This window comes from Dreissena polymorpha, chromosome 15, assembly GCF_020536995.1.
Source record: "Dreissena polymorpha isolate Duluth1 chromosome 15, UMN_Dpol_1.0, whole genome shotgun sequence".
NCBI lineage: Eukaryota > Metazoa > Mollusca > Bivalvia > Myida > Dreissenidae > Dreissena > Dreissena polymorpha.
Genome location: NC_068369.1, coordinates 27013724 through 27030241, shown reverse-complemented (window position 1 = coordinate 27030241; position 16518 = coordinate 27013724). Strand labels below are relative to the sequence as shown.

At 34.4% G+C, this 16518-nt stretch overlaps 1 protein-coding gene across 1 annotated transcript in view; it reads right to left on the bottom strand.

Annotated features, from left to right (window-relative positions):
* Nucleotides 1-15126, bottom strand: part of LOC127859633 (coadhesin-like) — a 33578-nt gene extending 18452 nt beyond the window's left edge. Inside the window, exons 1-3 of the mRNA XM_052397138.1 lie at nt 15078-15126; nt 13454-13586; nt 471-545 (exon numbers count right to left, since the gene is read on the bottom strand). Coding sequence (XP_052253098.1) covers nt 471-545; nt 13454-13586; nt 15078-15126 — 257 coding nt within the window. The remainder of the gene's footprint in view (nt 1-470; nt 546-13453; nt 13587-15077) is intronic.
* Between the last annotated feature and the right edge of the window lie 1392 nt (nt 15127-16518).

Sequence of the window (16518 nt, the reverse complement as noted above, 5' to 3'; positions counted from 1 at the left end):
CCTCATGACAGTCACTGGCATTTCGAAGCCATTCTTAAAAAAAAACACTCGCCATTTCACTGTTTTTTGTGTGTGTTCAGAAAGACTTGCTTGACGGCAGCTGAAAAAGTACATGTTTAGGTTTATAATATGATCATTTAAATACATTTGCTTAAATATTCAAAGATTTTTAATTTATTAAAACATGATATTCGCTTACTTTTTCATGGACTTCATGGATAAGTATTATTGTTAACTTTTCAAATGTACATTGTTATTTAATGTTGATGTACTGTTTTTATAACCTCAAATATTATGGCAGTTTAACTCATATAGTCACCAGAATACACATTTTTTTTAATTATCAGCATAAAGTATTGCACTACTTCTTACAGACTAGTACTTTAGGCTGTTATAAAAGTGTAATTTTTTTACATAATACAAATAGCATGTTAACAACCAAATGAAAAAACTCCAGGAATAGTACGTACCTGAAACTATCGTGTGTGGTCTGTCTGAAGACAACCCTTGCTCCCTGCAGATTCCCCTCTGGAAATGTGGGTTGGCTGTTGAGGGTTGGGTATTAGCAACAATACTATAGTGTTGAATCTTTCATGAAACAACGAAACAAAAATATTCTTAATATGTACAAATAAACTTAAATTGTATACACATACAATTTTAGTGAGTGTACAAGTAACAAAAACAACAAAGTATGAACGCGCGGTAAAAAGTACCACGCGAATATATTTACGAATACATAATCCAATGGATTTGTCACATAATGATAGGAAATTAGGTGAAATATTTGGGTTTTCTTTATGTAAGAAATATTGACAAGTTTATCAATGGCGAGTATACATGACAGTCAAAACATTAAATATTTAGATCTGGTGTATGTTTAACAACAAAAAGGGAACGATGCTTTTGACACAAGGCTTGGGCTGTATTTGCATTATTTATTTGTATCACAATGCCGATTAGCGTGTACATACTTGAATAGTGACTGCTCCAGTCCTAGGTTGTAATTCAACCAACCAGCAATAAGCGCGCATAGAATCGACCAATCAAAAATGTTATAGAAATTTTATTATTGTATGTTTATGTGTAGTTCGAGAAAACGAGATGTTTGGTGTGGAAACGAAGTCAGTTAGCATTTAGATCTAGAGGTGAACAGATGGAAAAAAGACACAATCATATGACAACGTATTTGTACAACTGAAAATATTAGTTATGTCAGACATTAAACTGGATTAGAAACTGATATATGTGTTGTTGAATATTTTATCCCACATTATGCAGAGAAATAAACATTAATAGAGAGGGACGGACTTGTCCCATGCGTGACACGGGAAAATGGTAGTTAATGTAATAACTATGTGTCGTCCATGAATTATGAACGATTACGTGACACAGGACATTAAATGGTGCCGTGACCAGGATTCGAACGAAGAAATACTTCCACTTACGATTACGAAGCCATGAAAAACAACGCGAAAAAACTCCGTTTCGACAACTTCTGTGACCAGTAACAACGACCGTGAGCCGGGAACAACGACATCAGACCGCACATATTCTGCAACTTCCGGTGAGTGACTGTTTTATTTCCTAACGCTTGTATCAAAATGGCAAATCAAATAATCGCTCAATTTTTTCAAAAAATTTAAATGAACAAATTAAAGATGTTTAAACGGCCATAAGCACTCAGACTATTTCACAGATTGTACAATCATTTGATGGAAATTCAAAAGAATTTAAAAATTGGATTAAAAATGTAGAAAAATATGAAACGCTTACCAATTTAGATGAGAATAAATTAAAATGTGTTGCTTACCAATCTAGTAAAGGGCTTGTTAGTGATTATATACAACGCTTTTTGACTGATGATCCGACAGGGACATGGACAGATTTAAAGGAACAGCTTAAATTAAGATTTGCGGATATTCTAGACCCACAATACGCTTTCTCATTATTAAAGGCGACTAAACAAAAGACCGATGAAAATGTTCAAATATACGCTGAGCGACTTTTATCTCTTGCGACTGATGCATACGAAAATATTGAAGGAAATTTAGACTATATAGAAAAACAGTTAGTAGAAACTTTTATCGACGGATTATCGCACGATTATTTGAGACTTAAATTAATGCGCGAAAATCATGTAACCCTATCAAATGCTGTTAAAAGCGCAATCCAAGAACAAAGTATCAGAGCTAGATTTGAGTTGCGATCGCAAATAAATGGACTTGATAACATTACGACCAATAATGTTCAGGCAGATATCGATTTTATTAGGTCATATATTGTTTGCACATATTGCAAGAAACACGGTCATTCTATTGAAATCTGTCGTCGTAGGCAACGCGAGATAAGTGCCTATACAGTAGGACGGAACGGTCATACGATAGGTCAAAACGGTAACGGGCGCAAGAACGAATATGACAAAAATTGGAAAGATAAAATTGATTGTTGGAATTGTGGTAAATGAGAACACTTGAGTAGAGAATGTACCCAAAGAAATACGTACATTAATAGAAAAAACTAGGAAATTCTTACCAAAAAGGGGTCTATGGTGAGAATGAAAAAGTCGAGACATATAATATCGCTTTGTGTGGTAGTCCAAATTCTTGTGTTATTTCAACAGGTGGTTTTCAATTTAGTAGCTTACCGAGCTTGATTGATAGTGGCGCTGAGGTCAGCCTCTTGAGTAAACGTACTTATGATATGTTAAAACAAAAACCAGCACTGATAATGAAAAAAGTAAATCTAAAGTCGGTAAATGGAAACTCATTACATGTCCAAGGAAGTGTAAAATTGAGATTCAAAATAGGGAACATATATAAAGAGCACATGTTTTTTTGTAGTAAGTAACGTTAATAGAAATGTTATTTTAGGAAGAGACTTTTTACAAGATAATGGTGTCCGTTTGTACTTTGATTTAGGATGTTTGAGGATTGTTGAGGATTGAGAACTGTTATGTACCTCTAGAAGAAGATGTACACCTTTCAACGATAGCGAGATTAACTAGACATACTGTGTTAAAACCACAAACTGCATATAGACTCTTTGCTCAAGCTAAAAGAAACTGCATACGTTCAAATACAAATTATGAATTCAATGGAATAAGCAATTCTTTCTTTGATAATGAACCTGGTTTAACAATTGTTAATTCAGTAGTCAAGACAACGCGTGGTAGACAATTTCCCATTTTAATTATAAACAATACGCACAAACCAATAAGGCTTAGAAGACACTGTGCAATAGGGCGAATAAATCGGTAAATGATAATGAAATATGCTCAGTACAAGAAGTTATCAAAAATAATCAGCCGAAATCAGGTTTATCTAAAGATGAATTCTTATCAGATTTACGTGTAGATGAAGATCAAAAAGAAAATATTCTCCCGGTTCTCTTAAAACACAGAACTCTCTTCGCAAGAAATAATTTAGAATTAACACAAACTTCAGCGATAGAATTTACCATAGATCCAGGGGATCATCCGCCCATTAAATTGAAACCGTATCGAACACCATTAAACAATAAGGTATTCATAGATAAAGCCATCGACGAAATGCTAGCCGCAAACATAATAAGTCCATCGAGAAGTCCATGGATTTTTCCTATAGTTTTGGTAGACAAAAAGAAAAATACACATGACTCAAACAAAGATAATAAAGACGAGAAAAGGTTTTGCGTTGATTTTAGACAATTAAACAAAATTACAAAACCAATTGCCTATCCACTACCACTAATAGATGATATATTGGCGTTATTAGGTAAAAGTAAATTTTTCACCAGTTTAGATTTGATATCGGGGTATTGGCAAATACCTATAAAAGAAGAGGACAGAAAAAAACGGCTTTTGCTTCGGGAATTCAGGGGTCTATTTCAATTTAACGTTATGCCCTTTGGTGCCTCCTCTGCCAGTGCTATATTTCAAGAATTGGCTTATAAAGTACTCAAAGGTTGTGAGGGCTTCGCTGTGGCGTATCTCGACGATATTCTAATATTCTTACCTAACTTGCAATCTCACTTAGCGCACGTAAATACAGTACTACAGAGTCTCAGTAAACATAACCTAAAGCTTAAACTATCAAAATGTCAATTCTTACAAAGAGAGACTAGATACCTAGGCTTCAACATAGATCAAAACGGTATAAGGCCGGATTCGTTAAAAGTGGAAGCGATCCGACAATACCCTAGGCCAAAGTGCGTGCGCGATGTACGATCTATCTTAGGTGCGGCGGGATTTTATAGGAGATTTTGTCCATCGTATTCAGAAGTAGTCGAGCCTCTCATTAACCTCACGAGAAAGAATGTCCCATTTACATGGTCAAAACAATATGAAGATAGTTTCATACAATTAAAAGACTCATTTACGCAAATCCCTTATCTTTCATACCCTGATCCAAAAAAAGGTTATATACTTATACTGATGCATCTGATAAATGCATAGGAGCCTGTTTGACTTAAAAATGCGAAAATGACGAAATCGGTGATTATGTGGGTGAGAAACCAATATACTTCTTATCGCACAAATTAAGCCCAACACAATGCAAATATAGAACAATTGAAAAAGAATGCTATAGCATATTTTACAGTCTGAGTAAATTACATCACTACTAACACAAAGCTGAATTTGTCATTCGAACGGATCATAAGCCATTAAAATATTTACTGGAAAGTCCGATGCAAAACAAGAAAATACAATTATGGGCCTTAAGTATAGCGGGTTACAACTGCAAAATTGAATATATATCGGGAAAAAAGAATATTATTGCCGACTTTCTAAGCCGACCTCCAAAAACCAAAATAGAGAATAATCAATGCGATCAAACAGAACTAGAATTAGATATTAACGATATACATTTTACGATTAATTTGCAAATAAATAAACAAGATCAAACACGCGAAATTAATGTAATCGAGTCCACAAACATTGACCACAAGATAATAATTGATAATATTATTACCCCGCAGCCACTACCAGCCGACGACACAGCGTCGAACGATAACATATCAGGGCTAATATGCAAATATATCAAGAAAAAGACCCTCATATATATGAGATTAAAGCGAGATTAAGATTAGGGAATCAGAACAAGAGTGAAGATGATAGATATATTACGGTTGATGGAATACTGTACTACATATCAAACGTAGATGAGGAACCTACTCTAAGGCTTTTTGCACCTAAACACTTGACTGGTTCAGTTGTCAAAGCAATATCATGATGAAAACGGGCATCCTGGGTCTCAAAGGCTTTTTTAGACACTAAAAGAGAAATATTACTGGCCTTAAATGTTCAAAGAATTGAATGATTATGTATCTAAGTGCATTATATGTCAAAGTAGAAACTTAAAAGCAATTAAAGCTTCCATATCGTCGGATACCTCAATACCGCCGTTTCCGTTTTCAGATGTTTCCATAGATATATGCGGGCCATATCAGAAAACGCTTTCCGGAAATAGATATATAATATAGTTTCGTAGATCAATACTCAGGATACATAGAAGCATTCCCATCACCAGATAAATCTTCTGATAGCGTAATACACCTGTTAATGAACGAGATTTATTGCCGTCATAGTTGTCCTATAAGAATTATAACTGATAACGGTAAAGAATTCACTAGTACGGCATTCACTGAAACATTAAAATCAATGAACAATGACCACGTACAGACGACAATATATCATCCCGCGGCTAATGGCGTGAACGAGCGTTCCCACGGGACTATGAACAATATACTATCAAAACGGGTTCAAGAAAATGTTCAACAATAGGACTTACATTTAAACATGTCTTTAGCGGCAATGAGATTTAGTACATCCGAGACTTCGAAACACACACCGTTCTTCTTACTGTTTAATAGAGACCCTATTCTTCCAATAGAAAACTTGTTAAAGCCTAGACGTAAATATCACGGTGAAGATTATCATAAAATAATATAAGAAGAACAACACAAATCATTTAAAAAGGTATGTGCCCAAATTCAAAAATCGAAACGTAGACAAGCTGATTATGCGAATAAAAATACGAAAGATATTAAATTCGAAATCAATGACCCCGTTTACTACAAAAACTTTCAACGTACAAATAAATTAGACAGTAAATGGAGGCCATATTATCGTATAATCGAACAAAAGTCGCCGTTAACATACGTAATAAAGAACCAATTAGACAACTCAACTATTAAAGTTCATGCAGACCAGATTAGACATGCTAATATCGATCAATGGCCAGTGATAGATCAGCCGTTAACGCGCCCGATTAGAAAAGCAAATTTAGCCTTTGCAGAAGACACATTATCTTCTGATAACGATTCAAATACGTCAATACATGGGTTATCTGTTATTACTCCACAGACCCGACAGATTAGAGATAATACGGATGACGCAGATAATATTCCGCTTGACGAATTGCAAAAACATTTGAGAAACAAACAATTCGCGGATATACAGCCAAGCTCCAGTGAATCAGATACGATGCATTACGATAACAGTAATTCACAAAACTCACCTGTACATAGGTTTGAAAATGATTCTTCAGATGATCAGATGCAAATTGACGCGGTAGCGTTAAGACACAAAAAAACGAAAATTGACCAAAAAGACTTCACGTTCAATTAACGCCACGAAGAATGCAATTTTCACATGCCTTCAGACAATGGTTGAACACATGTAAATGAATGAACTACTCAGCAAAACGAAAAGATGTCGAGACTTATAGACCCCCCAATTTTTGTATATAGAGAAATATGTTTTGAATGTATATGTATTAAATATGTAAATAGAGGATTATAGAGGACGCTATCGTCCGATTTTGATCATGTATCGTCATTAGCATTGATTTCCGGGTTTAGTTCTGGATAAACAATTAGGCTCGTAGGTCAACATTACTTCAAACCAATACATAACAGCCATAACAAGTCCATATTCAGCTATGATATATAATGAAATTTGAATAATTGATAATATAAGTGTAATTCCAATTTCCCAAGGTGCATAACGATACAAGCTCGGATTGAATGTATATCGGGGTTTGCATAATTGATTATAGAAGTGTTAGGTATCATATCACCACAACTGCGTTGGTATATACCTCGGTCAGGTACAAACATGAAGAGAAAGGTCTCACCTGTCCAAACGACACAAAAGACCTATATCGTATATCGATCTAATCCTATTGACCGACGCTTTAGTATGTTTGCACATAAGAAATTATACAAATATACGCGTATCAGACCAGCTTATGATAACACACTTGACAATGACATTAACTAACGCTAGCTTATGCCCTACAGCGCTCAAATAAACACCATTTTAGGCGTAGGTAACATTTTAATACAGTTTGTAAATATCCTTAAAAGCAAAGCACTGTACCTTTTATTAGTATAATGTAATAGATACAACTATATTGCTATGATTCATTAAATTTTTGATACTGATCATATATGTAGTTTGTTTTTTTTTCGTTTCTTTATAAGAATGACTACATAAAGACGAGGGATTTTGTTTGTATTTTTTTTTCTCTAAGTAAATAAAACAAAATGAAGCACAATTCATTTTTTAGACAAATGCGTATAGTTTAAATAAAACATAATAAATTTGCGTCATGAGAATAGCGTTTCTTTAGCACATTAATTTAATTTGGGTATATCTTATCATAGGTGTGATAAGTAATCTGAGTGCACATATAGCAAATTTCATTTACTATAAATACGTAGATACGGGGCCAGTTTATCATTTCATGTAATTAACCCTATAAGATTTGCCAATGCGATACAAGTTAAGGAGAAAAACAGTGCTCCTGACATCGTCGGCGTGGTTTGCCTGCAGCAACATGCGTTCATAACGCATTTGAGATCGTGATCAGATCTTAACGCTCCGACAAAGAAGAAGAATATGTCATCGACATACAGATATCTTCGACGACGATGTATCCGTCGAGGATAAGATGACGCAACAGACGACGTCAACATTGTCGACATTGATCCAAATTGTGAACCAGCATCAGTACCATACAACGAGTGGACTGTTAATGGACATTTCACGCGTCGTCGAAAATGATTTTTAAAGATACGTTGATATGAATGGACGTTAAATTTTATTTACACTTCGATGTATTATGAATATTGCTGGACCAAGTGTGAGGTTTAGCGCTCTATAACCAGGTTTAAACCCCCAATGATTTGCATTGACCGTTCCAAGGCGGTGACCCCAGCTTTATTCATATTTTGTGTTTATGTTGGTTTGTATTGTGCTGTATTGTGCTGTTTTGTACTGTTTGGGCAATCGGTCACTTGCCTTAAATAAAGGACCATCTAATTGTTTTTAATGAAAATTCAATACTGCTCCAGCAGCTGGAGTTTCACTTCTTTATATTGATGATGAAAAATCGCGCGTACTGTGTACATATATTAGGTGAAAATTTCATCGTCTATGAACTTATTTATATGTGTGTTACCTTAATTACGTGTACATAAACAATTATTATGATACTACAGTCATGAGCGCAGACATTCTTCAGAACTTTATATAATAAACGTTTGAAGTATTCTAAATCGTGCGACAACCGAGGACCAACAGCTTCTCCGACCGACAATCATCGTCATCAATCGGAAGCCGCCGTCTTCAATCGACTGCATGTTACCATCTACAACCAGATGTCACATACTCTCCAACCTGACGTCTCATCTCTTCACCCCGACGCCACATCGCCTCCAGAAAATGGACACTATTCGTATTGGATTTCCCAAATCAGTGACGCTTTCCACTTCATTGTGATTGACATTGACTATTTAAATATCCCAACATTTTATTATTTCAGCAGAAACACTCGTTAAAAATTTCATTAATAATTTGCAGATTTTTATCATATATATGTTTTAGTCACTAATGTTTTCATGTTTGCATGGTTCATTTGCTACATCGTATGTGTTAATATGTTTTCGTTTACTTCCATACTTAAATTCCTAAAATACATAAAAATCAAATTGAGAGGATAGGTTGTGTCACATAATGATAGGAAATTAGGTGAAATATTTGGGTTTTCTTTATGTAAGAAATATTGACAAGTTTATCAATGGCGAGTATACATGAAAGTCAAAAGATTAAATATTTAGATCTGGTGTATGTTTAACAACAAAAAGGGAACGATGCTGTTGACACAAGGCTTGGGCTGTATTTGCATTATTTATTTGTATCACAATGCTGATTAGCGTGTACATACTTGAATAGTGACTGTTCCAGTCCTAGGTTGTAATTCAACCAACCAGCAATAAGCGCGCATAGAATCGACCAATCAAAAATGTTATAGAAATTTTATTATTGTATGTTTATGTGTTGTTCGAGAGAACGAGATGTTTGGTGTGGAAACGAAGTCAGTTAGCATTTAGATCTAGAGGTGAACAGATTGAAAAAGACACAATCATGTAGCAATCACAACGTATTTGTACAACTGAAAATATTAGTTATGTCACCATTAAACTGGATTAGAAACTGATATATGTGTTACTGAATATTTTATCCCACATTATGCAGAGAAATTAACATAAATAGAGAGGGACGGACTTGTCCCATGCGTGACACGGGAAAATGGTAGTTAATGCAAATGTCGCCATCATGGCAATACGCGCATGACAAGATATCGAATGATATGCTAAACACCAGTAATTCAAGAGTAATGAACATTGTTATAACTATGTGTCGTCCATGAATTATGAACGATTACGTGACAGATTACTGTACCATCACGTTATTTACGCACAAATCTACGTGTGCATACAAAAATAAAGTTAATTATATATTACAATCAACAAATACTAACTTGAAGTCGAATGAAGATCTCCGAAACAAAACGCAAGACACAATGTTTGTGTTCGAACGCCTCATTTAACTTGGCCGCCAAAAAATTTCCTTAACCGAACGAAATTATCGTTTTTGAACGAAAACATTAACGGCCTCAACGGGCCGTTGTCGGTCCGTTATCGGCAAAATTAAGCACAAGTTGCATATTTTTTATTGACCATATTTATGTTTTGTGGTACGAATATTAATATAATGTAGTATTTTATTAAACGTGTTGCATGTAAAATGACTTTTTTGTTAATTACATATATCGGGCGGCGAAACGGATAAACATCGAATAGACATCGGGCCAATTTGCCGATATACCGTTTTGCTACCGATATCTATCCGATAGGGTGTGCTGGCTGGGTATTAGCTTACTTGAAAAAAGTTGTTAAGTTTTCATATTTTCAGTATGTTCGGTAATAAATATTACTGGGTATGTTTACCTGGTAACTACCAGTTAACTATAAATAATTCTAGTAGATTGATCATAAACGTCACGTGGTAAACCCAGAAATGCAAATTTTGCATGCGTAGTGAATTGTGTATATATTAGATATAAAATGATCGATATACTTGCGTTTTTTATAGTGTGTATATCGTTATGTCACCTATTTTCGCGATGTACTTTCGATTTGACATCGCGAAATTTTATTACCGAATATAATGAAAACATGAACTTTTTTCAAGTAATGTAATATACCAGTCGTAATATTTCAATCAATATAAACTAATAATTGTAAATAATACGGTAATTTAGAACTTTTCATTTTTCACCATTCGTAGTTGACAGTCCCTTTAACGACATTTCATTTAGTGCATAGATCATTTCGTTGTGTGCATGTGTCATTATGTTGTGTGCATTTGTCATAATATTGTGTGCATTTGCCATTATGTTATGTGCATTTGTCTTTATGTTGTGTGCATTTGTCATTATGTTCTGTGCATTTGTCATTATATTGTGTGCATTTGCCATCATGTTGTGTGCATTTGCCATTATGTTGTGTGCATTTGTCATTATGTTGTGTGCATTTGGCATTATGTTGTGTGCATTTGCCAATATGTTGTGTGCATTTGTCATTATGTTATGTGCATTTGTCGTTATGTTATGTGCATTTAGTAACCTATTCTGTACTAACGACAGTTCGTTCTGTGAATTTGTCATTTTGTTATGTGCATTTACTTATTCGTTCTGTACAAACGACATTATATTTTCTGCGAACATGTAATTATTTTCTTTTGTGCATTTTCATTATGTTATGTGCATTAACTAATTCATTCAGTACTAACGACATTATGTTTTGTGCATACATCATTTCGTTATGTGCCAACTTCGTTATCATGTTCGGATACATTACACTGGGCAATAAAAGAGATAACACCGGTGCGGAAAAAAATGCGGAAAATGTAACCACGTTGAGTATACTAAATAATCGTTTCATGTAGGGCTGTACTCTCGAAATAAACATCATAGTTGACAGGAAGGCATGTTTTACACTTAAAATTATTGTTCGGGTTTTATCTTTCGGAGATACTGAATCCCTGAAATGTGATAAACTTGATGACTATAGTAAAGCATTGCACTGACAAAAGTTATATTCCACTAAGAAACGGCCGAAAACAAGTTGCAAAAACAGTCGATTTTGATTCCTGTCAAGTTTTTTCTTGGTTTGAACATAACATAAGTTTATATGGCATAAATCGATTCCGCTTAGAGTGGCCTTTAAGAAAAGGTATGGTTATGGGGGTCTCTATGTGCAAAATGTTGCATTTATTTTCGCTCAAAGTTGTCACTTTTACATTGAATTATATAGGGAAACTATTTAGTTTATTAAGACCTGGAAGGCGCTCTCGAAGCCGTTGGCCTAAGCGCCATTTTACCGAGACGGATAAGCGAAAAGATTGATTTTAAGATAATGAACAAAATGTCTGATCGTTGATTTAGTAGAATCGGAGTGGAGACAATTGCAGATCGATTAAAGGGCCGTCCAACAGATTGGTAAATTGAAAAAAAAAATAAAGAAAGTTCTTTCAGATTCGCAAATTTTCGTTTTTGTTATGAAATGTTTGCGGAAATAGTAATACTGACCATTTACCATGCTCTTAAATATCCATTATATGCATCTTTTTACGATTTGAAAACCTGAAATTATAAAGCGACGTGCGACGCGAAACGATTGAATAAATTGGAAAGTTCTGTTGTTGTAGTTATATTTTGGGAAACTACGAGGATTGCTTTTTATAGGTAAAAAATAAATCCGCTCTAAGCATGAGCATGGATGGTCGAGTGGTCTAGGCGGGAGACTATTTACTCCAGGACTCCAGGGGTCAGTTGTTCGAGCCCTGTTGAAGGCTACTTTTCTTTCCTTTTTTAAAATTGAATGCTTGTTTTTTTACTGAAGAATTGTGAGTCAAATGTTTAAATTTATCAATATAAAGCAATTTTTGATATGCTTCAATACATGCCAAAATCTGTTAGACGACCCCTTTAAGGTTGCGACAAATAGCAACTGATGGTAGTGATACAGTTCATACAAGCGACAGTACAACGCCATAACCATCAGAACAGGTAAATGTAATCAAGATAAATTATACGAAGAAAATTTAAATTCGATCTTAAGATATTATAATGATTGAAAAAACAACAACTTCTAAACACCGACTTTAAATTTTCTTCGTAAAATTTATCTTGATTACAATTACCTGTTGCTGATGGTGCTGGCGTGCTTCTGTGGCTTGTATGAACTGTATTACTACCATCAGGCGCTATTTTTCGCAACTATAATCGATCCCTTATGGTCTCCACTCCGATTCTACTAAATTCACGATCAGACATTCCTTTCATTATCTTGAAATCAATCTTTACGCTTATAAATCTCGGTAAAATGGCGCTAAGGCCAACAGCTGCGAGAGCGCCTTCCAACGTGGTTACATTTTCCGCATTGTTTTTTCGCACCGGTGTTATCTCTTTTAATGCCCAGTGTAATTTATCCGAACATGATAACGACGTTGGCACATAATCAAATGATGTATGCACAAAACATAATGTCGTTTGTACAGAACGAATTAGTAAATGCACATAAAACAGTGACAAATTCACAGAACGAACTGTCGTTAGTACAGAACAAGTTACTAAATGCACATAACATAATAACAATTGTACAAAACGAAATAATATATTTACTAAATGAAATGTCGTTAATACAGAACGAGTTAGTAAATGCACACAACATAATGACAAATTCACACAACAAAATGATGTATGCACCTAACAAAATGTCGTTAGTACAAAACGGTTAGGTAAATGCACACAACATAATGACAAATGCACAGAACGAAATAATGTATGCACCTAACAAAATGTTGTTAGTACAAAACGATTTTGCAAATGCACATTACATACTGAAAAATGTACAGAACGAAATGATGTTTCTACAGGTCAAACTTTAGTTTACACAAAACAACTTAGTAAATGCACAGAACATAAAGACCAGTGCTATCAGAAGGCAGCCATATACAACCGTAGGTGTTATGTAAATTATTTAAAAAAATAATTATTATAAATTACGTTGCCGAGACGATAAAACACATTATATGTAGTAAATGCAGTTATATGTTAACCTTGCTCTTTCTGGGCCGTGAGTGTCGTAAGGTTTAGCGCCCGGACTCCACTCGGAGGAGCACGTGAGATAGCTGTCCGGAATGGGACTGTTCCCATTCACCAAATAGCCAGGAGCTGGGCAGTACTGGGCGTCTGTTAAAGGTAGTAATTTATTACTCATAATTCTTTAAGACTTCTCTGCTTTCATTGTAAACGTAAGTACCAATTGGCCTAAACGAATTTCTTAAAAACAATCCCAAAGGTTGATCCGCATATGATAGTATTTTAAGGAGAGGCATTATTCTAAATCGAATATAAAATGCCAATGTGTTTTGAAACAGAAATAATGTTTATCAACGGGCTTTTAGAAATGTTTTACTCAATATGTATATATAATCATTGAAGAAGATACTTTGCAAGGCACAAGAGCACATTGCTATCAGCCGCCGTTAGCATGTATTACACGAATCAATAAAGAAATAAGGTACCTATATAACATAATAATACTTATCCTCAACGCGTAATTATTTAATTGTTTATGTATGCAGTGGTAATAGTTATAGGTCATTGTAATGTTCCTATGTTGTGACGTCATTGCACGCCTGCCCAATCTACAAATAAGTCTTTTTGAAGACCAATGCCGTGTTGTAGCCGTTTACCAATAACGAAAATAAACTGAAAGCAACACGCCTTGAAATGAAATACATATCTATCAATACATATACATGCAATTTGAAAGTGTGCAAAATTGTCATTAAATATATAGCCTAGTTAGCAAGTAATTTATTATTATTTTAAATTTTAAAACCGAAAGTAGGATTTCTATACGTAAAAAGACGGATTTCTACCTTGTAACCACCAGATATATTCTAATTAGCATTGATAAAATTAAATCTATAGCCTAGTAAGCGAGTAAATTTTTTTATAACCAAAGTAGGATTTCTGTACGTATACATTCATTTCGACACTCGCGATTATTTTTAAGATTTAAAGCGCAAAAAAGACGAATTTCTACCTTGTTACCACCAGATTAATTCTTATTGGCAAAGATAAAATATGTTTCTTATTTATACTTAAATTTCCTTTCATTTCAAAGTGTGGCTTTAATTTAGGCTTCGTGGAATGTCACAGCTACAAATTACTTATGACATAAGCAATCATCTACCATGCGAGTAATGTTTTTTAAAGCTATTTCTATTTAAAGAGCACTCTAAAATAACGCTGCCTTATGTGAATTCATATCTACAGAATTTTGTTCACATTCATACCGTAAACATGCTAAGTTTGGAAATGCGTATTTATTTATTCCTTCAATGAGAGAATCGTGAGATAAACAGGTCATTGATTTATTTTTATCATCAAAATGAATTTGGCCGTCTAATTCCAATAGCCCTGCGATTAAGAATTTAAAGGTAATCCGCGGCTGCCGTTAAACGATACAAGCGAAGTTATTCGCAGTAAATGACGGCATGTGAAATTAATTTTGTTTAACATCCCCACCGATATTTCGCACAAAGGAAGTGGGGACGCAATTTTTACACAACTAATGGATATATTCGGACTGTTAACATTCATAAAAGATACGTTTCAGATTTATCGGATACAATTACTTTAATTGCGATTTGAACACAAACATATATTTACCTGCTCTCAAAAGTCCGATCAGAAACACCGCCAAAATGGTGACCGCCATTGTGAGTCGTACTACATGACACAATATATAGATAAAAATCTATGTATAATGCAACATCGACAACAAATTTAATGTAAATACATAGTGTAAAGTGGTTGTCTTCATTTCACAATCATGCAATTGAAACACATATTTTCATATTTAGTAATAAACATTTTTACTTCAATTAACCACTTCAGTACACAAACAGTTAATTGTTCCTTGCAAAATAATACAAAATAATAATTATTATATCATGAACAGAACTGAACAGATATAATACCTCTCAATGGTGTTTCACTCAAACCGGCGATATTGGCAAATCTGGCATGCGCGTATGACTTAGTTTGATATTTAAACAGGATTACATGATTGAACTATGCCCTTTTGCTGTGAACGTTTGCAATCCGGTCAACCGTATTTCTGCTTATTGGGTGATTAAAGACTTAAAAACATGCGATTCCTTTAAAGAGACGTCAAAGTTGTTTGGGAATTCACACTTTTTAACAGATTTCATATATTAATACAATACCAAAATAAACATATATTTTATTAAAACAAGAACTATAACACTCCTGATTCAGAACAATATGCAACATGCATCATATAGTTTTGTTAAATAGATAATATTAAACAATCAAAGTTCTGACAGTACTGGTGTTACGATGCTTTTGAGAGGATGGATATAAAAGCATAAAGTTAAGTTTATGTACATCACCACAATCACCACAATTGTGTATGTTGGTACGAAACAAAATTGGTACAAAAAATTTGCGAAAAAAATTTGGGTACGAAAACAAATTTGGGTACGAAAAAAAAATTGGGAACAAAAAATTTGGGACCGAAAAAAAATTGGGTACGAAAACAATTTGGGGATGAAAAAAAAATTTGGTACGAAAAAATATTGGGTACGAACAAAAATTGGGTACGAAAAATTTTAGGTACGGAAAAAAATTGGGGGAACGGGAAAGTAGTACCTGTGGGGAACTTGACCCACAATCGCACATTTTCGTCCCTTTCCGTCACAAATCAGATAAGTTTCTCGAAGGCAATAGTATGGATACACATTTCGGAAGCGGTAATGCGGTCCTACCTACGCGCCTCAAAATGTACGCGAAATATGTACACAAATCTGTCAGGAATGTTTAAATTAACGAAGAAAATCGTGTATTGATGTAAATTTTTTAAGAAATGTGCAGATAATATATTGAACAAGAGCTGTGTTCGTGAAACACAATTCCCCGTGCTGCGCAGCTTTGAAGCCAAATATTTTACCTTTGACTTTGAAGGATGACTTTGACTTTTCACCACTCAAAATGTGAAGCTCCATGAGATACGCATGCATGCCGAATATGGAGTTACTATCTTCAATATTGCTAAATTTGACCTTTGACCTTGACCTTGAATGATGAC